The 22,792-nt window shown below is 32.8% G+C and overlaps 2 protein-coding genes across 2 annotated transcripts; one reads left to right on the top strand and one right to left on the bottom strand.

Annotated features, from left to right (window-relative positions):
• Positions 1-333: 333 nt before the first annotated feature.
• On the bottom strand, positions 334-9,899 carry LOC107644445 (exocyst complex component EXO70B1). The gene is made up of 3 exons (XM_016348309.2): positions 9,885-9,899; positions 698-2,556; positions 334-448 (listed from the first exon to the last, which is right to left on the bottom strand). The coding sequence occupies exons 1-3, from the start codon at positions 9,897-9,899 to the stop codon at positions 334-336; spliced, it is 1,989 nt and encodes a 662-aa protein (XP_016203795.2).
• A 9,765-nt stretch (positions 9,900-19,664) lies between these two features.
• On the top strand, positions 19,665-22,093 carry LOC107644727 (exocyst complex component EXO70B1). The gene has a single exon (XM_016348688.3). The coding sequence runs from the start codon at positions 20,055-20,057 to the stop codon at positions 21,963-21,965; it is 1,911 nt and encodes a 636-aa protein (XP_016204174.1). The 5' UTR covers positions 19,665-20,054; the 3' UTR covers positions 21,966-22,093.
• The last annotated feature ends 699 nt before the right edge of the window (positions 22,094-22,792 follow it).

Here is a 22,792-nt window from a genome sequence, read left to right as displayed (position 1 = left end):
AAATTTATCAAGGGTCGGATTTATTGTACTTCTAGATGAATGTGTGTAAGTTGCATGTGTGAAGGCCAGTATACCTAGTCTCATACATTGATGGATTTTCTTGTATTTGTTGCACTTGAATGGTTGCATGGCATCCTTGATTAAACTTGTGAATACACCAGTAGTATTCTCTGTCAATCAAAACAAGAACAAATATATATAAGAATATAATTTATTTATGCATAGGATTAAATTTTTCAGCTAGAAAATTTCAACCTTTTCAAACTAGTCTTTTCTTATCAAAAGTTATTAAGATTTCTTCATCTTATATTAAAAAGAGTGCAATAATGATTATTACATTGGATATGAAGAACCAATGAATGTTTTCTGGCCATGCTTCTTCCAATGTTTATGAAAATCCTTGATATTGTGCTCATGCAAGGCTGTAGTCCATGTAGGATGAATCTCTCTGCAACAAATCATGAAATACATTTTGATGGTGAAAAATACCTAAAAATATACTCAACTTGTAGAGTGATATTGTAGAAAAACAAAAATGCAATTTATATACCAAAATCAAACACTAAAATCAGTCGCCATATAAATACATGTGTTAATTTATTTTTAGTGTATTTTTTATATTCCAACATGTATTTTACGTTGATAACTAATTTTGGTAGCTGATTTTGGTATATTCGTTATATAAAAAATAAGTTACCTGTGATTTTTGAGCTCATCTCTTCCCTTAAACAACTTGTCTATTCCAGCCACAATATCTCTGACCCCAAACCCAAAGTCACCACAAATATTAATGTTTTCTTGTGACCCTTCTATAACACTTTTGAACCTTGCCAACAATGTTTCTTTCAAGTTATTTCTAATTTTCCTTCTTAGGTGATCATCAAAGATAATCCAACATGATTGCACATCACATATCTCCACAAACTTCAACACAAACTCACTAATAAGCTTCCCTCTGAATACTTGATCCCATGAATTTGCTTTGTAAATTTTAAAACATTGGCGAAATTTTGCTACAATGTGATTCTTGATCCAATTTTCACCTAACAACTCTCCTAGTTTACTATGTTTCACACAGTTAACCATGTAGGTGTAATTGTTCATCAAGAAAACTAACCCTAAAGTTGAATCCTTGTACATTTCTTTTGATTTAGCCTTCAAACTCTGCTCCAACAACAACAAAATCCTAGCCAAATAAAATTCCACTCCATGATTATTGTTATTGTTCTCAAAAACCTGCTCCAATGTCATCAAAGATTTACAAGCAGCACCAAGGTAGTTCATTACATAATAAGTGATTGGATGAATCCCTCCACCATTAACAATCCCAACTGAAATTTCATTCTTGCATATCAGAGTCTCCAAATCGGCGAAAACACTTCTGATTGCTTCCCTCAACCTTGCCAAGATTCCAATCGCTTCGTCCCTTATTGCCACGCCGCCACATTCATCAGAGAACAATGTTTCAATCTCAGGTAACATTTCTTTCAATGCCTCAAATACCTTGAGCAGCCTAAACAATCGCAATGGCGAGCCTGCGCTGTTCGCCACTGCGTTAGCGAAATCTAGTAGCAGAGTCATTGGTGCCCTGCATAGCTCCATAAAACAGAGATCAGCATAGTTTGAACTAGAAGAACACTCCACAAAAACAGAGTTACTTAGATTCCTTTCTTCAGAGAACAGAATCCTGATAGAATATTCAAAAGACATGATCCAGCGTTGAATCTTTTTCTGCAAGTAATCTAATGGAACACCTTTGATCTCCTTTATGAGAAGCTTTTGCATATCTATCTTCCTCATTTTCTCAGCAAGGATTTGTCTCCTCCAAGTTAGGTATACATTGTAGCATTCTTCATCATACCCTGCTTTTTCGAAAATCGCCGTCCGAATCTTTTCTTCCATATCAATGGGAAAAATCACCATGTCTTCTCTTTTCTCCTCTATTCCAAGAATCAAATATAAATTTTCTTTTTTATTTACTGTATTTCTCCCATCTTCAATTTCCAATGCGATTTGCACCACTGAATGGGCGACATTACTCCCATTCAGTGGTTGCTTGTTATCCAAGTAAGAGCGAAGACACGTGAAAAAATAGCATATTGAAGCACCCAAAAAAATGAGAGCAATGTGAATTTTCATGAGTTGAACTAAAAAGTATCCAAGGAAGAAGTTGAAGAGATCTACCTCGAATCCAAAGTCAACTTGCCTTGACAAACTCAAGAACATTATAGCAAATGCAACACTTGAGACCAAACTAAACATGTCTGGGTTTCCGTTGACTTTTTGATCATATAAAAATGAGGAACAAGAAATTAGCATAAACCCCAAAAAGCTAACCTGTGCTTTCCATAAGTGACTCCAAGAAACATGGAACTTGTATGCAAATGACATCACGGTACAGATAATGGAGCTCACACTTGCATAGATGAAAATCTTCAATAAGTTCCATTCTCCAAATACTTGTTTGAAAGAGGAACTCAAAGCAAAACAAAGTAGAGCAATTGGGGTAGACGAAAAACCCACAAATCTCCATAATTTTTTCTGGATTAAAAAAGTCTTAAGTTGGTTTGTGCCCATGGTCCTTGACATGAAGGTGTGAGTGTGAAATGTTGCTGAAATTGTATTGAAGTTAAATAGATAAAATAAAATAAACTAAAAAACAAACTTTATAGTTTTCTCCATTGGTAATAAAAATATTCAGTTCATAAATGTTACCGTTTGAGAGGCCGGTCAATTTGCCTTGGATTTGGAATGCTATACATCTTGTTGCATAAATGATGTATGTGAGGTAAATCCTAGGCAAGTTGAAAAATATACTAAAGCAATTGTCAAAATAGTGAAAATACACCTATTTGTAGTAGTTGTACAAAAGTTGTACACAAAATAGTTATTCATGTACCATATCTATTTATTAATATATAATAGTTAACTAGTTACACATTGAATTCACACATTATTTAGCATTGTTAAATGATGGCTGAGAGAGTGACAGTTGTCTTAGGTAGTTTTGTTTTTTTCCTCTTCATAATAGAAGATATTGGTAGCATTTGATTGGCTGTTAACACATCACACGGATTGCCTTTCGTTGATCAGCCAAATACTTTGATTTTAAATACTAAGCAAAACTCATTAGCGGGAATTTTCTCGAGAAAATTTTCGAATGCGTTTTAAACTTTTACCCTTCTTCAAATGAAACTTCGAATTTATCAATTCTCTCTCTCCCTTTCTCTTTCCTCAATTTGTTTCTCTCTCAATTTGTTTCTCCCTCTCTCTCTTTTCTCAATTAGCAGAAAATGTTAATATATATATATATATTCAGCTCATCCTATCTAAAACTGTACAATTAAGATTGAAAAAAGTTGTCCAAAATAAACAATACTTTTATTAGAAAGTTAAAATAATATTGGTGGAGTTGATTATATTGATAATTTGAAATGAATTTAAGTGCAATTTTTTTTAATGTTATGATTTTACGATTTTATTAATATTATCTTAACAACATTGAATTTTTCAAAAGAGAAAATAAAAATAGAAGATTCATCGGATTTGAGGTTTAATTTAAAGTACAATGATTATATTGATTATTTTCTGTGAAAATTGTGAATCAAATATGTATTTATTTTTTGTTTAATTACTCTGTTCGTCCTTATAGTTTCGTAACATTTTCAATTAGGTTCTTATACATTTTTTCCTTTTAATTGAGTCCTTGCATCAAATTTTATTTTTAATTGGGTTCCTATATTTTTTTTTTCTTTTATTTGGGTCCCTCTACCAATTTTTTTTTTAATTTGGTCCCTATATAATTAAACTAATTACTTAAGAGGGACCTAATTAAAAAAAAAAATTGGTGTAGGGACCCAATTAAAAAGGAAAAAAAGTATACGGATCTAATTGAAAATTTCGCAAAACTATAGGGGCAACAAAGTAATTAAACCTTTATTTTTTAAATATTTAATTGATCTTTGTCCTTATTTTTTAAATGCTGAATGATATATGTTTAAATTGGTTTAATTACTCTATTAGCCTCTATAGTTTTGCAAAATGTTCAATTAGATCCCTATACTTTTTTTACTTTTAATTGGGTCCTGTACCAATTTTTTTTTAATTGAGTCCCTACACTTTTTTTTCCTTTTATTTGAGTTCCTGCACCAATTTTTTTTTAGTTGGGTCCCTATATAATGAAGCCAATTACTACGAAGAGGGACCTAATTGAAAAAAAATTTGGTGCAGGGACCCAATTAAAAAGAAAAAATATATAGAGACCTAATTGAAAATTTTGCGAAACTATAGGAACAACAAAGTAATTAAACCGTTTAAATTTGACATATAACATCTATATTTGTTTGAGACCGCCTTAACAATTAATATAAATAAATTAATTATGGGATCAAAATCAATCTTCTTTAATTGTTTTAGTATCAAATTTGAATAATTATAATAAATTACAAGAACTAATTTTGAATTTTATAAGAACCAAAAAATTTATTTAATATTTTCTGCATTTTGGATAACTTAAATAAGTATGTTAAATCATATAATTTAAAATTTTTTTAATTTAAATTTTAATCTTAGCAAGTTTAAATTTCTGTAGGTCAATATGGGATTATAAAGGCAAGTAGGTTGGAAGTAAAATTTAGTTATAAAAATAATTATCTCACTTTTGTAAATTTTAATAAAGAGTTTTTGTGAATTATTTTGATCAAGGATGAGAAGTATGTCTTAGAGGACAACACTCACATACAAATTCAAAATGTTCATGATAAAGAGCAAGCACAAACATAAATAACTTATTTAATAGCTTATATAAAGAGATTTAGCACTTTTTTATACTCTTACTTTTATTTGAGGATAATTAAACTTTACTTTATAACTCAATTCTTGGGAATTTAGAAACTTATCTACTTGAAAAAAAATTATATATATCAAAATGGTTAAATTCCTAATTGTTTCTTAGAAAAATAATTATGATACATATAAATTTTAATTAAACGAAGATAACTTTTTTTTGTTTAACATAAGCTATTGCGTGCAAGTTTGTGGTGTGTTATTTGAGGTTAATTGAACTTAACTATAGTATCCAATTATTAGAATTTGAACATTTTCGTAAATAACATATAACTCTACATTAATTTAATGCATTTTTCGTTGAGAGAGTTTATCATTATATACTTAATTAGAAATTTAAATAGATAATAGATTTAATTAAATAAATACATAACACTAATTAAATAAGGTAACAAAAATATAGTATTATATGTTTTATACAATTTACCTATATTGAATGAACAGTTACAAGTAAGATTTTAGAACCAAATGTACATTGCAAATTATTATATTTAAAATATAAAATAATTATGAAACTATATTTCGTCAATTTTATAAATATTTTAAATTGAATTTTTTTTTTTGTAAGAAAGTTTAAGTTTGTCTATAATCATATACAAAAATTTGAAATTTTGTTAGATTATATACAAAAATAATGATCTTTTGCTTAAAGTTGTGAACCCTAACAAATTGAATAATTAGTTTGTAAGTCAAAATAAGGTGAATTTAAATAATAATATTTTTTAAAATATATTATTCTTTTAGTAAGAAGTTATTAGTTTAGCATGTATTATTTATTTAAAATTAGAAGTGATATAAAATAAATTTGTTTTAGTGAGGTAATAATGTTAATATACAAATATAATATGTTTTTCATATATAAGTAAAATTTGTTAATATGAACTCGAAAAGAAAAATTATTTAGACTATCAAATATAGAGGATGGAACATATTTTTTCCTATATAATAGGTCGAACATTCTTTAAATCTTTTTAAATGACTGTGTCAATTTCTATCATCTTCTTATCTTTTATATTTTTTTTGTTTATTGTGTTTCCTTTATTGTTTACACTATTTTTGGAACCTTGCATTTTTAATTAAAAGGAAGTAGATAATAGATAGTACAATACAATTAAAACATTTAATGACTCTTTTTTTTTTGTGTGTTCTCTTTAATTTCACACTTTATTTATATTATGTCTTATTACTATGTGTTAAAATCGGTCAAAAGACCATTATATATGTTACATACAATATTAGCATTCAATCTAATATTTTAAGCAAAGCAGTTACACCATCCAAACACTACTATTATCACGCGCGGGGCTTCTGCTAGTATTATTATAATATGCACATTGAGAATTGACCTTTTATGTTTTTGATATTGGAGTGGTAGTGCTGTTTTTTTTAAATGTGAATGGTTGAGATATTATTTTTAAATGTGGAACTGTTTAATTAGAGAAGTAAAAATTAAACCGTTCGATTTATTAGAGGTACAGAAATCAGATCCTCCGATCTATTTTAAAAAAAATTAAAAAAGTTGAACTACACAAATCGAATCCTTCAATTTATGTACTTTCTACAATTTTAAAAAATATCAAAAATAACAATATTAGAATATATCACTATTTTTACTTCTATCCCCAAAAAAAGCGCCTAGTATTAATTGTGGTTCGTTAGTACCGTATCTTTTCTTTTGTTTTATGTATGAGACTATTTATTTTTAATGCGTGTCTTTTTGTAAGTGGTTTAGAGCAAGTGGTTTAGAGCTGTATGATTGGTACGTTATACCTAGTATTGTGGTGTATAAATACTTTACTCTTTGTTGGTAGGCTTTTTTACTTAAATGCGCATGTAAAATGTTTTAATTCCCAAAATGCTCATAGTTTGAAATTTTTCTAAAAATACGCACTTTCATTTCTTGGTCGGTGTCTGCGAAATGGAATTCAACTCTATTTCATCCTAGGTGCCCACGAAATGGGCAAATCATTTCAGGTTTAGCTCCCACGAAATGGGTTGCCCAATTCCTTGGTGGCAGCAGCGAATTGGGAGGAACAATTCATGGGCACCAGGCACGAAATGGGGCACTGCGGAAGTGAGTTGCCCAATTCCATTTAGCTCTCTCACTGCTCCCCTAGTTTCAGTACTAAAGTTACGTCAGTTGTGGATTTGCTCCTCCTTTTATTTATCAGCAAAACTTTGACTAATCTAGCTTCGTGTGTGTTTGGCAAACGTGAGTTTGCATAAAATTGATTTTACAAAATTGATTTTGATAAAAAGTAAGTTTGGGATAACGTGATTTATGTTTGACAATATTTGTATCAAAATTGATTATAGCAAAATAAATGTTGTTTGGATTATACTACTCAAAATCACTTTTAGATGAAAAATTACTAAAAGAGATATCAATTTAAATTATTTTTTTTATATATATGCAAAAACAGAACCTAACAAAAATAATATAAAAAATATTTATTATATAAATAAATAAATACAATAAAAAAATATATAAGAGAGTACTATAAATTTTATAATGTTAAACAAAAAAAATATTTTATAATTTTTCTAATATTATCCCGTACTCTTTAATTTAGTATTATTTTGGAATATAAATTTTCATTATTTATGGCTATATTGTTACTTATAATTAATTTTTTATTTATTTTGTCCTTTTTTATAGAATCATAGTTTATATTATACAAAATTTTGATAATAAACGTAGTATATAATAATTATAATTACAAATTTTACAAAGTCAAAATAAAAAATAAAAAAATTAATATAAAACAAAGGTAGAGTACATTAAAGAATAGAAAAAAATCATATAGATAAAAAATAATAAAAATTTCATAAAACCATCAACATATATCATATGAACAAAAAAATACAATAAAAACTAAATAAAATAAATAACAAAATAAAAAAATTTGATACACAACATAAATACAATATAGTAAAAGATAGAAAAAAAATTCATATGAACAAAAAAATAATAATAAAATTATAAAAGCAAATATATATATATATATATCAAACAAAAGGGGAAAAAAAAGGATTGAAATAGAGCATATAACAAGTGGAAAAAGAGAATAGATAAGCATTGAGAAAAACTGAAAATTGATGCACCGAAACAAATTTGAAAAGCAGAATAAGTTTGTTATCAATGGAGTGTCCAACTCACTTCCGCAGTGTTCCCATTTCGCGACTGGCGCTCCTGAGTTGTTCCTCCCAATTTGCTGCTGCCACCAAGGAAATGGACAACCCATTTCGTGGGAGCTAAATCTGATATGGTTTGCCCATTTCGTGGGCACCTAGAGTGGAATGGAGTTGAATTTCATTTCGCAGACGCCGGCCAAGAAATGGAAGTGCGTATTTTCAAAAAAATTTCAAACCATGCGCATTTTGGGAATTAAAACATTTTACATGCGCATTTAGGTAAAAAAGTCCTGTTTGTAGTCGAGTTTTCTAACTAAATATAAAAAAAATATTGAATATCGGTTTAATTTTATCATTCAAATTAAAAACTTGTTTCATTTAGCTTTATAAAATTTTACAAATACGAATTTAATAAGTCCATTAAATTACATTTTATAGATTAATTTACTTAAATGATGAATTGTTAATGAACTGATGTTATTGTTGATAATGCGTCACTTTAAATCAACCATAAGATGCCATATTGCGATATTGCCACATGTGCTATTGAATGTAAGAATATCATATATATGATGATAACCAATTTGGTAACACGATTTAGATTTAACCTTTTTGGTTTTCTCCATCCCTTTTATTTGTTTAGTTTCGTTCTGTTAGAAGATATCATGGAGTCATTTCGTTATGTGATGATTAATTGACCTCTTTAACCTGATGAGTTTACATGTTAATTTCACACTCTCTACTAAGTCTTAGTGTGTCGTTACTGCAGAGATTCATAGTATTTTTGTTAAGATTAATAGAGATTCACCGACAATGTGAATATTCAACTTGCACTACTCTGTTCTTTTATGGTCAAAACCTGCCTTTAATTTTTACGATATGAGCTGTTCTAAGTATTTTCATGTCCTTTTGTTTCTCGGTTTTGATGGAGATCCAAGTCTCACTTTGACCTAAATCAAAAAAATAAAAAAAGACTTTCCCACAGAATATTACTAGGTCAGGGTGAATCTTTTAACTCTTATAAATTTGATGTTATTCTCACAAGAATTAACCTTGTTATAGGTTAATCATTGTTACATCTATGCAAAATATTTGTCATTCATCGATATCTACATCTAATTAATAATGATCCAGATTATAAAGAAACAAATCTCATTAATTAAACTTGGTCAAAAAATTCTCATTATATATTCAGAAATCGTTACTACTTACTAATAACCACCAAAACAAACTTAACACTGTCAAAGGATAATATACTCGATCGTTTTTTTTTTAACATAATCATTTGCTATGTTATTAATTTCATTAATAGAATTGAATAATAATACATAAATCTTTGACACTGACAATTTATCAAACAAAAATATTATAAGAAACTTTTCAAGTGTACCAGAAACACCGGTGTTCCAATTGTTTTAACCGTTAATCTGAATTATAAAAAATATATATAATATATATTAATTGAAATCAACGGTTAAAACAATTGGAATACCGATGTTTCCAGTACACTTGAAATTTTTCTAATATTATATACACATAAAAATCATCCATTAAATAAGTCATTATATATTTATGTTTAAATATATTAAGTATTTAACTCATTTTTATTAATATTTATATGAATAGTTGATTTAGAGACTATTTATTAAGGGATAAGTATTGTTTTAGTTCCTAACGTTGAGGGTTAGAATCAAAACCGTCCCCAACGTAATTTTTTATTTAGAATTATCCTTAACATTTTTTTGTATTAAAATCGTCCTTTTAACTTTTTTACGGACAAAAATACCCTTTACTACTTCCGGCACCTTTACCACCACCACCACCTCCCTTACTCCCATCAAATACTAATAATCAGAATCAGAATTAAATTCAGAAGCCGAAACAACATCAAATTCAACGAGTACCCAATTCAACAACATAAAATTCAAAATCAACAACATCAAGTTCAACACACAAAATCAGGATCAGAAGCAAAATCAGAAGCAGAAACAAAGCAAAAGCAAATGCAGAAGAAAAAGAAAATGCAGATGCAGAAGAAGAAGCAGATGCAGAAGCCGAAGCAGAACCACCAGCAATTCGTGGGCGACGGAGCGACGGCGGCTGGGCAGATCGGCGGTGGTAGGAACCCAGCTCAGCCTCAGATTCCTCTCTCTCCTTCGCGCGCCGCCCTTCTCGCGTCGGGCTCCCTTTCCCGACGACGCAGCAGTCACAGAAGCAGAAGCTGAAGCTCAAACAGAAGCAGAAAGCAGAGGCCAAAGCAAGGAGTAGAAGCCAAAGCAAGAAGCGAAGCAAGAAGCAGAAGTTGAAGCAAGAAGCAGAAGCAGAAACAGAGGCCGAAGCAGAAAAGGGGAGGAGCAGCGGCGAGGCGGCGAGGAGTAGGGCCGAGGCTGCGAGGAGCAGCGAGAACGCGGCGGTGCAGAAGCAGAAGCTCTCTCCTTGGCTCGCGACGGCGATGGCGGCTCCAAGTTTCGCCGGCGTCGTCCCCCCTCCCCCCTCCCCCCTTCCCCTTTTCCTTCCCCCACTCCCTCGCGCCCTTCCCCTTTTCCCTTCTCCCCTGCCTCCTCGCGTGTTTTTTTTTTAATTTTATAATTTTTTTTATTAATAGGGATCATTTAGAAATAAAATAAAAAATTTTATTAAAAAAAAATGATTTTAATACAAAAAAATGTTATGAATGATTCTAAATAAAAAATTACATTAGGAACGGTTTCGATTCTGACCAACAACGTTAGGGACAAAACAATATTTATCCCATTTATTAATATACACATAATAATATAATATGATTGCTTAATCACTCTGGGCCATGAACATACATTACTATTGCTAAACAATTGTTGGGCCTACTAGTGAGATTTCAGTTGAAGATATAGGCCTGATATCAACAAGAGGCCCAAAAGCCCATAACCTTGTTTCTTGCTGGTCAAGAAACATATCCTCATGAGCTCGAAGGGTTTCAGAAACACAAATTATCACCACCGCCATCGTCACTGCATAAATGATCTCTAACAACACACTTGTCATCAGCAATGCCATGACGGTGGCAAACGGCCAAAGATCACTAGCTGTTACTCTACGTAAGGGCGAAGTTAGCATAAAATTAGAGAAATGTTAAAGTTCAATTTTTTAATATAAAAAATTAAAATAAAAATTTTAAAAATATTAAACTAAAATTTACATATAATTTATAAAAAAAATTAAAGTTTACGAGGCTAATATTTCTTTAGTCTCTTTATCTTCGTTTTGAATTTGAATATCACTTTTAACTTAAAAAAAAAAAAATTTCCTCGAGACATGAGAGGCTCTGCCCATACTTTGACAGCCCGAAGAAATAGAGGAACAGCCACGCACCGGTTAAGGAAGCAAGGATGAGGAGCGAGAAAGAATACGGAAGGAGGAACCCCACCACCGTTGCCGCCGCCACGATGAGATAGTTGATGCGAGAATAGTAAATAATCTTTTATAGTCTAGAGATTCCGTTGGTAAGGAAACTTGGCAAAGAGATGGTGCTCCGGTCAGTGAGCTCCCGCCATGGTCGGCGGTGAGCGTGGTTGTAAACGCTTGTGAGGGAAGCTTGGAGTGTTTCCATGGCTATGGTGATTGAGAGCTTATCCGAAGAAGACATTGTTGTGTAGCTACAAGCCTACAAATGCTTAATTGTTTTTTTTTTTCCATTGGATCCATTATTTCGCACGTATGTGAGTTTAATATATTTGATTTGATTATAGCGTTCATGTGAAATTCCATTGCTTTCAGCCTGAAGATTCTCAATTCTCAAATCTTAATTAGTTTAAGAAAAAGTATAGGGTACCAACATATTATATGTCAGCTCTTATTTATAATTGTATTTTATGGAAGTGTGTTCGTGGATGTGTCTAATAATTAATATATTTTAAATACATATATAAAGAGACACATCCAGAAAATATATCTATAAAGACACTTCTATTAAGGGCTTGTTTGGGTGAGTTTTTTAAAAAAGATCTTTTTTCGAGTTATCTTTTTTTAAAAGATCTTATAAAGAAGTAAAAGTAATTTTATGTTTGGATATCTCATGTAAAAAGGTCTTTTTATCAATCAATTATGTTTGGATATAACAATATAAAAGTACTTTTTTGTTTATTTATTACATGAAAAACATCTTTTTTTTAAGGAAAAAAGATCTTTTAAAAAAAATGTAAATTACAGCTTCTCAAAAAAGATTTTTTTTTTTATTTTACTAGTACTTTTACTTTTACTACTAGAAATTTGCCAAACACGTTAAAAAATAAAAAAAGATCTTTTTTCATTGAAAAAAGATCTTTTTTTAACAAAATAATGGCGCCCAAACATACTAAACATAGCTATAAAAAAGACATTTTTATTAGACACATCCACGAACACACTTCCATAAAATACAATTATAAATAATAATTGACAAAAGTTGGCAGATACTGTTGGTAACACAGCGAAATCGGTAGTTTAAATATTATTGCTTTGTTTAGCGGTAACTAGCTAGCATCTGCATGGTGTGTCGTGGAATTAATTGTATTGCGAGGAATGTTATTAATTGAATGAGAATACTATTATTTATTTTATTTGATAAAGATTGAAAGGAAAAATGATATTTATGCCTCAAAAAGTCACACTAAAAAAAATTGTAAGATGCATCAAAGAATTGCTATATCGTTATTGTTTTCAGGTGTTACCTAAAATCAGGATGGTATTTTTTAGTTTAGATGTGAGGTTCAAACTTCTTAGATTATCTTTGATATTTTTGCTTAGATGGTAACGGAAGTATCTATGAGAAATTTTAGTACTTAAATTAATAAGAATTTTGATAAATTAAATATGAGTTGAATGAAAAAAATACAAAAGCAATGGAAGAACTTTTAACTTGCTTCCCAAATGAGATCGGATACCAGGTCATGGAACTTTTATATCGTCGATCCGACCCATTTTGACTCGGTTGAAGAGAATAAGATATAGGAAAAGTCTAGGGCCAACAACTTTGTTAAATTCTGGCCAGCATGTAAAGTGAGTCATTAGATGAAATTTCACACCAATCTCACACCATTAAATTCATCATTGATAGCTATTTGATAGCTACAAATCACAAAAGTTGTTGGCCCTAGCATTCCTCCAAGATATATTGTAATAGTTGGGTCAAATTGTGAAAGAGGGGATAAAAGCAGTCAGGAAAGAGCCACTCATACATAAAAAGCGGCAATAGTCCCTTAAACTTTAATTTTTTTTATAAGTTAGGTGGAAATTTTGGTTTAATCTCTGTTAAAATTTTAATTTTAGTCTTTTTATATTAAAAGATTAAACTTTGGTTCTTTCTTAAATTTTATCTTAGTTCCGATCTTAAAAACAGCACAATCTATTAAACAGGTGCTATTAGATTAACTGGTTGAATATGAGTTGGATTGTTCGAAACTCAAATATAAACGATGATCATATAATCTTTAATTAAGCAACATTGCATGTGGCATGATTTTATTGTTAGTTAAATTTGATTTTTTTTTAACCTGAAATAATTAAATCGAAAATAACTAAATGAACTGAATTTATTAATTTTTTTAAAAATAAAATAAAATAATAAATGCTAAAAACACACAATTAATCAATATGTACTATTTTATTCATTATTTTAAAAACCAATTGGTTCAGTTATTTTAATATCTTTGAAATTCCATTTCAACCTTCTCGATTCATAAGGGAAAAAAAAATATAGCATATCAAATTCTCATTATTTAATCATAATACTTCATCGAAAGAATTTTTTTTCATTTTATTAGAACATAATTGTAAATTGCAATGGCCTTCGAAGTTTGAAGTTTGGTTGTCAAAGTTTATAGTCTCTACTCTAAATACATGATTGATTTTTCTACTCCAACCTAGAGGGTGCAATACAAGAATTATTAATTGGAAGAAAATCGAATTCCTGCAAATTCAAGGATTAATGATTATATACAACAGTTAGATATCAATAATTTTGTATAGTTTGATAACTAATGAAGTTTGCACGCGTATGATTCTTCTATTTTGTTTCTTGAGCACCACAAAAATGCTTTAGTTTGTTACACGATTTCCGTCAAAAGCAATAACGAAAACATTTTTGCAATATTAGATCAATTCGTCAACTCCTGGAAAATTAAACTTTTGAAGAGATAATGCATCTACACAGATTAAAAGGCATGCCATATCGTATAGGGAAAGACATTGATGAACCTATGATATATTGATAAAGAAAATATATTGGGTCTCATACAAAATCAATATATAATCAAAATGTCTTTTAGATTCAGTTAGGCTTAGGTTGGTATATTAACAACTCTACAGATATAACACCTACCTGAGCAAAACCTATATATAACCCTATTTTTTTTTTTTTTTTAATTTTTAGTTTACATATTCATGTGCAATCTTTCAAACGGTGTTAGGCATTACTTCTGCCTCAAGTCACCAATTCAGAGCTTCTGAGTGACCTCTCAAGTCACATATGTTATATGAGTCATTTTAATATGAGCAATGCTAGGGGACATCAACTTTTGTAATTAGTAGCCATCAAATAGTCATCAATGATGATTTAATGGTGTGAAATTGGTGTGAAATTTCATCAAATGGCTCACCTTTCTCTGCTGGTTACATGCTGGCCAAAATTCAATAAAATTGCTGGCTCATAGACTTTTCTTTTTAATATAATTATATTATAGTCATAGTTATCATAACCGAATCGGTGATTGAACCGATTAGGTTACTGGGTCACTAGATCATTGGTTCAACCGATGGATCACTAGTTGAACAGATTGACCCGGTCCTATGTAAATAAAAAATAAAATATAGTAAAAAATTTAGAATTAAAAATTTAAACTACATATTTTTACTAATATTTTAAAAATATCTAGCTATTCTAAATAATATGGAACAGAAACAATAAATATTTTGTTAATTTTACTCTATCATAAATATTTTTATTTTGTTTAATAATTTATTAATTAGTTTATATCTATTATACTATTATATACTATAAATATTCATTGAAAAATAATATTAATAGATATTATATAATTATGAAAAGAAAATAATAAGTGAGTTTATAATTATTGTTAAATAAAAATATAATTAATTTAAGAATGAGTGATCTTATAATTAAAATTAAAATAAATTAAATAGAAGTAAATTATTTGCTGAAAGATATCAATATGTATTTTAATTTGCATATATACTAGTAATAAGCAAGTTAGCCTGGTGGTTGAGGCTACCGTTCATATGCTTGAGGGAGGGGGTTCGAACCCCAACTATTTCATTTGAGAAAAACGCAAAACAGCTCCTGACAATTACCTCGAAAGACGGTTTGGTCGGACCGGTCTTTACTGAGTTTGACCGATTTTTACCGATTTGCACCGGTTCCTTTCCTTGTGCAGTCCAATTATCGGACCGGACCGATATAGAATTTGGTTCATTGGTTTTTCGATCGAACCGGTCGGTCCGGTCCGGTTTTGATAACAATGATTATAGTGACTAAGGAGATTATGATATATGATCGAATAGACAATTTGGTGGTAATTTTATCAAAGAAAGGCTGGATAGAGTGTTAGTGTCAATGCAATGGAGGACAGAATTTTCAAATGACTATGTTAAACACCTAGATGACACGGGTTTAGATCACAAGCCACTCTTTATTGATTCGGTTAGGGAGGTGAGGAGAACAAAGAGGAGATTCAGATTTTAAGAGAGATGGTGTGAGAATGAAGAGGTGGTGGAATCAATTAAACATAATTGGGCGCTAGACATGAGAGATTCACCTATATTTAAACTAGCTGAAAAACTCAAGACAATTAGATATTGCATAGTAGAGTGGCAGCAAAATTCTTCTTCTAATTCCAAAAAGAAAATTCAGCAATAGTAGGGGAGGCAGTTAAGGGCGATCAAGCTAATGGAGCAGCTATCAGGGCATGGGAGGCTGAATTAGAAGATGCACTTAGGTTAGAAGAACGATATTCGAAGAAAAAATCTCGAGTCTAGTGGCTGAAATGGGGAGACCGCAATACAAAATTTTCACTCCAAATTTCACATTAGGAGTAGAAGAAACAAGGTACAAGAGTTAGAAGATGCACAAGGGAAGCCAACAGCACTGAAGGCATTGCATCAACCGGCCAACGATACTTTGAAGAGTTCTTTACATCAAATAATCTAAGAGACCCAACAACCAAAATTGAGGGTATCCCAAAAAAAATCAATGTTGCTACCAACCATGCACTAACTAGACCGATCACAGAAAAAGAAGTGAAAGCTGCTGTTTTTTCTATAAATGCTTTTTCGGCCTCGAAAGAAAATGGATTCACTGCTAAATTTTTTCAATTTTTCTGAAAAATGATTAAAGGAGATGTTTTTCAGGCGATTAGAAAATTTTTCTCGGGAGGTAAAATCCTAAAATCCTTTAATCACATTCATATTTGCCTTATTCCGAAGGATCCGAATGCAAAATCCATGAAATAGAGTCGACCTATAAGCTTTAGTAGTATTTTTTATAAAGTCTTATCAAAGATTATGGTACACAGGCTTCAATTTGTGATGAATAGACTCATAAGTGACACACAGAGTGCTTTTATTAAAGGGCAGTTAATTAGTGATAACATTTTAATTGCTCATAAATTTATGTATTTTTTAAAGAATAAGAGATACGGTAATTATAAATTAGCTCTGAAACTAGACATGAGTAAGGCGTATGACAGGGTGGAGTGGAGCTTCGTTTGGGAGATTATGAGGAAGTTGGGTTTTTGCAGAAGATGGATGGAATGGATTCAGGAACTGGTGACGACAGTTTCATACCTTGTTACTGTGGATGGTCAGCCTCATGATTTTTTTAAGCCATGTAAAGAGTTGCATTAAGGCGACCCTCTTTTTCCCTATCCATTTTTATTTTGCGCAGAGGGATTGCCCCATCTGCTCCACAGAGGAGAACAGAGACGGGAGATTACAGGTTTGAGACTTAATCAAAGGTGTCCTAAAGTCAACCATCTATTTTTCGCAGATGACTCAATTTTATTCAGCAAAACTACAGAGAAAGGGTGTCAAAATCTGATTCGAATCCTATAGGTTTATGAAGATATTAGCGGTCAAGCAATAAATCTGGATAAATTCTCAGTATTTTTCAGCAAAAATACCCCAGTGGGCATTCGTGATCATCTATCTCACATCTTACATATCTCTCACATTAGCAACCAGAACAAGTATCTTGGGTTACCAGCGGTTATTCAGAGATCTAAGAGAGCTACATTTTCGTATATCAAGGAAGTGACACATAAACTGCAGCACTGGAAGAGGGTCTTGCTATCCTCAAGCGGCCGAGAAATACTAATAAAGGCACTAACAACGGCAGTTCCAATCTATACTCTGAGTTGTTTTAAACTGCCAGAGACACTGGTTGATGAAATTCAAAAGCTCATGCTCTAATATTGGTGGGACAGCGAGGCTCGAAAAGAAGGATGCACTGGATAGGATGGAAAATTTCTTGTACACCTAAATCTCAAGGGGTCTTAACTTCAAAGATCTTAAAGTCTTTAACCTTCCAATGTTAGCAAAGTAAGGAGTGGAGACTGATAACTAAGTCACACTCTCTAATTTATAAGGTGTACAAGAGTAAATATTTTAAATTCTCAAATTTTTTAAATGCGGAGGCCAGGAACAACCCATCTTGAATCTGGCGAAGTGTTTTGGAGGGTCGAAAAGTGCTAGAAAAAGAAATCATATGGCGAATTGGCAGAGGCAGTACGATTAGGATTCAGCAAGACCTATGGTTAAGAGATTTTCAAGCAATTACTCCTAATCCTAATAACCTAGAGGGTCAAAGACTAGAATAGGTTTCAGATTTGATGCTACCAGACAGAACATGGAACCAGACACTAATTCGTGAGGCATTCAATCCAGCAACTGCAAATGCTATTCTAAATTCAACAATTCACCAGGAGGAGGATAGAATTACTTGGATGAAAGAAAAATCTGGGACATATACAGTAGCTTCTGGTTATGGTGTGGCCTTTCAATTTTTCACCCTCCAACAGATTTTTTTTCAGAAAATTGCAGAAAGAAAGAATTATGGACAGTGATTTGAAAACTCAGATGTCAACCGAAGATTAAAATTTTTTTGTGAAAATTTATGCATGAGGATTTACCTGTGAAACAGAAATTGGGACAGAAAATCTAAACAGTGGTACTGCTTTGTCCAAGATGCCACAATGAAGAAGAATCGGTCTTCCATTGTCTCTAGACTTGCCTGGACGCAGTTGAAGCTTGACATGCACGTGGTCTCCTAGTTCCATCTTACATGGACCTCCCATGGTAGTAGTGGCTGAAACTGCTTGAATGGTTCAGTGACGCTAATGGGAAGAAGAGGAACTTGGCAGCTATTACAACTTGGTTGAATTGAAAGGTTAGAAATGAATTTGTTTTTGAAGGAAAATGGAAGTCTCCCCTCCTAGTTGCGGAAGAAGCTCTACGAGTCTTTAATGAACCTCAAGATTAGAGATGTACTCTCCCTCTCTTGAGATCTTTACTCTTTTTATTGTAAGCTTAATTATTTTTTGGTAGAATATTTTTAATACTATTCTTCAATTGGTGTCCAAATATGGACTGTAAATTTATTTCTAGTGAATAAAATAACTTTACCTTTGATAAAAAAAAGGAGATTATAATATTTTAAAAGTATTATTAAAATTAAAATAATATTTTTTATTTTTAAATAATATTTTTAAAAAATATTACTTAAAAAAATATTACTAAAATATAAAAAATATTAATTTTTAATTTTAATAATATTTATATAATTATCGCAATCCCCGTATTATAGGCATACTATAATTCACAATCTTGGACATGCACTTGAGTATTATTAATAATTAAACCACTATATTGAGTGTCTCATGATATTAAATTTACTCGAGCAATCCATTTTAAGCTGCTGCGCGTGTGTTTACTCCACATATAATAGTATCACTATATCAGGACACATTTATAAATTCGTTAATATCAAAGAGATATATCATATATATGCCAAATGTCTGTAATATTCTATGTCAAGTACACATTAATTAGTACCATTTAACAATACTAACACCGCGATATTTACTCAACTATAATTTAGTACTACTTGACAGCATGTTTTTTTTATTGATTTTCTCTACTGATACAACCACGCGCACAAGATTATTTATCAACAAGATTACAAGACAAGATGATTTAATTTCTAACGTAATACTACTTCCACCTACGTAGGTCTTGTCATTCTAACAACTGGTGATTTTTTAGTGTATATATCATAAACCAAACCATGCTAATAAAATAACTAGCAGTATAACCCTCTCTAACTTGCTAGCTAGTGCATGCTTATGCCACTTTTGTTTCTGTATGTGCTCGTGAAGAATTAGAATTAGATTGGGCCGAGTATAATTTTGTATTAAGAAAACTTAGAAACTAAAAAGCTGCATGAAATGAAATCAAATATTATTGTCGCCGCCAATTTGTTTGCAATATTCTAAGTGTACCAAACAAGTTGAGTGTCAAATGTCAATACTCAATACACGGAAAATCAATTAGATCCACATTCAAACAAAGACAGAACCACAATATGAAGTTTCCCACAATTCCATGACACCATAAAAAAATGACCTTGAAAAGGAAAGCTGCCAATCACCCATACAAAACGACATCTTGGAGATAAAAGAAAAAGCGCTTTTCACGTTCGCTTCTCGTCCCTTCTAACTACCGTATACACACACACTTGACTCCATGCACTTTCCCTCACTCTACCCTCTTTTTCCACCAGAAACCGCGTTTTCTTGGGGGGCATTTCCGTCATTTCAAACTCGCCCCCCGTTTCAAAGACGACGCCACCCTTATTCTACATTCTTATCTTCTCTTGCATGGTATTAATTATCCTTCCAAATTTTCTGATATTAGTTATTTGACTAGCATTTAATGTATTATTATTGTTATTACTATTTCTATTTTTATTATTATTTTTGTGTTAGGGTTGCAAAGCTATAACCAAGATAAATATCTACATCGCAAGCTTTATTCCAGACACTAAAATGGCTGACAGCGGGGAAGAGAAGTTACTTGCTGTGGCGCGCCACATAGCGAAGACGCTGGGGAACGACAATCGAACCGTTGCAGAAGACATTCTCAAAATATTCTCAAACTTCGATGCTCGATTCTCCAAGGAGAAGCTTTCTGATCCACTGGGCTGCGCCGCACTGGAACAGACCCTCGACTCACTCGATGAACGCATCTCGCGCCACGTGTCCTCACGCAACAACAACGACAACAGCCAGGCAATCTTTTCCGTCAACACCGCCGCGTTCCTCGCTTCGGTCGACGAGCTCACCGCCACCGTCAACAGATGGAGGCCTCTCGCCGCGGATGAGACCGTTGGCGCGTGCCTCTCACGTGCTGACGAGATGCTCCGTCGGGCTATGGTCCTAGCAGAAGACGAGTTCCGGTCACTCATGGATGAGTCAATTCGGAATACGTCGTTTGAATCGGATGACGGAGGCGAATTTGAAGGAGACGATGAGAGTTGCGGCAACGGCGTTCAGGATCATCGAATTCCAGCGGCGGAACGGGTTTCTGAGGAGGATGTGGTGATTGATGTGTTGCCAGCGGGTACGGTGATCGATCTCCGGGAGATAGCGACGCGCATGGTGGCGGCGGGGTTCGGCGACTCGTGCGCGCGCGTGTACGGTGGTTGCCGGAGGGAGTTCTTAGAAGAGAGCTTCTCGAGGTTAGGGTTTCGGAATCTTTGCGCTTCGGAGATTCAGGAGATGCCATGGCAGGTTCTTGAAGACGAGATCGAGCGTTGGATCAACGCCTCCAACGTCTCACTCAGGATCCTTTTCCCCAGCGAGCGCCGGCTGTGCGATCGCGTATTCTCCGGCGGTTCCGCCGCCGATATCGCGTTCGGTGAGGTCTGCCGCGAACCTGTGACACAACTGCTGAGGTTTGCCGACGCCGTCGCCAGTCACAGCCGCTCGCCGGATCAGTTGTTCCGAATCCTCCACGTGTTCGACACAATGCGTGAACTAATTCCTGAATTCGCATCGCTCTTCTCTGATTCACAATGTGAGACTGAAGCAATTGAAGTTTGGAAGCGATTGGGGGAAGCGATCAAGGAAATTTTTGTGGAATTGGAAAACCTGATTCGCCATGATCCGGCAAAGGCGGCAGTTCACGGCGGTGGGCTTCACCCTATCACTAAATATGTAGTGAATTACCTTGTGGCCGCGTCCCAGTCACGGCGAACCTTGGAACTAGTTTTCCAAGGCGATTTTCTTCCATTGAAGGATTTCATCACTAAGGTTGATGATAATAAGCATCAATCTGATTCTCATTTTTGTGTTCAATTGTGTGGGATAATGGACTTGTTAGAGAGCAATTTGGAAGCCAAGTCCAAATTCTACAAGGACCTTGCATTGTGCTCTGTTTTCATGATGAATAATTTGAGGTACATTGTTCAGAAGGCGAAAACCAGCGAATTGGGTCCCGTTTTAGGTGATGATTGGATCCGAAAGCACACTGCGAAAATTCGGAGATTTCATGTGAGCTACCAGAGGAGTTCATGGAGCAAGGTGGTGGGGTTCTTGAAGGTTGAGACAAGTGAGGTGACAATGGCAGCAGGGTCTAGTGTCGTTGTTGAGGTAAAGGCTATGAAGGAGAAGCTGAAGATGTTCAACTTGCACTTTGAGGAGATTTGTAGGGTTCAATCTCATTGGGTTGTGTTTGATGAGCAGCTTAGGGAGGAAATCAGAATTGCACTGGAGAAGATCTTGTTGCCTGCCTATGGAAGCTTCATTGGAAGGTTCCATAATGTTCCGGAACTCAGCAAGTACGTTGACAAGTATGTAAAGTATGGGGTGGATGACATTGGAGATCGGCTTAACGATTTGTTTCAGGGAGAAAACAGCGTATTAGAAGTTTCACATCGCTTTAAGATATGGCTATGAGCAAGTCCAGTTTAAATGGAGGGAGTGACCCTTTTTATGTATGTATGAATCTGGTAGTGTAATTAGATATACAAAGTTTTGGATGTCACAAATTGCAGTCCTAGACTCCTAGAGTACTTGTGACCTCATCATACATGTATACTAATATACCATTGTTGGCTTTTTTGCTCAGAAATTATTGTATATACATTATATTTCTCATAAAGATTATATTATGAAATATGAAGTTGCTACAATCTTGAGTTGAAAAAAACACAGCTGTTGTTAAATTTGTGTTCTAATTTGCCATTTCCTTTAACTGATATACAAGTAGCCAAGTAGGAGCATGCTTGACCACAATTCAGTGTTTTAGTTTTCTTGGATCAATTTAAAATGTTCAGACATGACTGTGACTATAATCTTTTTTATTTTGGGTCAAAAGCTGAAAGGCATGAGAAATGTTCTATTCTTTTATGTTCTAGTTAAGAGGAGGAATATCCATAAACGAAGTTGGTTAACTATATAGGGATGAGTTAAAGGTAAAGGACAAGAAAGATCGTCACAAGGAGGAAGAATGGAAGCTTGATCAAGTTAGAGTATAATTTTCCCCCTTTCTGAACGTGTTTGTGTGTAAACTACAATCGCAATACGACATTGATTTGATTAATGATTGCTTTATGGATTGCATTCATTACTTTTTATTTTATAAAATCATCATAATTCGAGTCTTTTCTGTTATCTTGTATTGGATGCTACTTTAATAGCAAGTTAGTTTCTGTCTTTTATCAATCATCGGTATATCCAAATTCTCTTTTAACCTAGTTAGGGTAATTAAATTTTTGTAGGGC

Source organism: Arachis ipaensis, chromosome B1 (genome assembly GCF_059453495.1).
Source record: "Arachis ipaensis isolate K30076 ecotype BB chromosome B1, ASM5945349v1, whole genome shotgun sequence".
In the NCBI taxonomy this organism is placed as follows: Eukaryota; Viridiplantae; Streptophyta; class Magnoliopsida; order Fabales; family Fabaceae; genus Arachis; species Arachis ipaensis.
The sequence above is the reverse complement of the archived record's forward strand: the minus strand, read 5'-3'. Positions and strand labels throughout refer to the sequence as shown.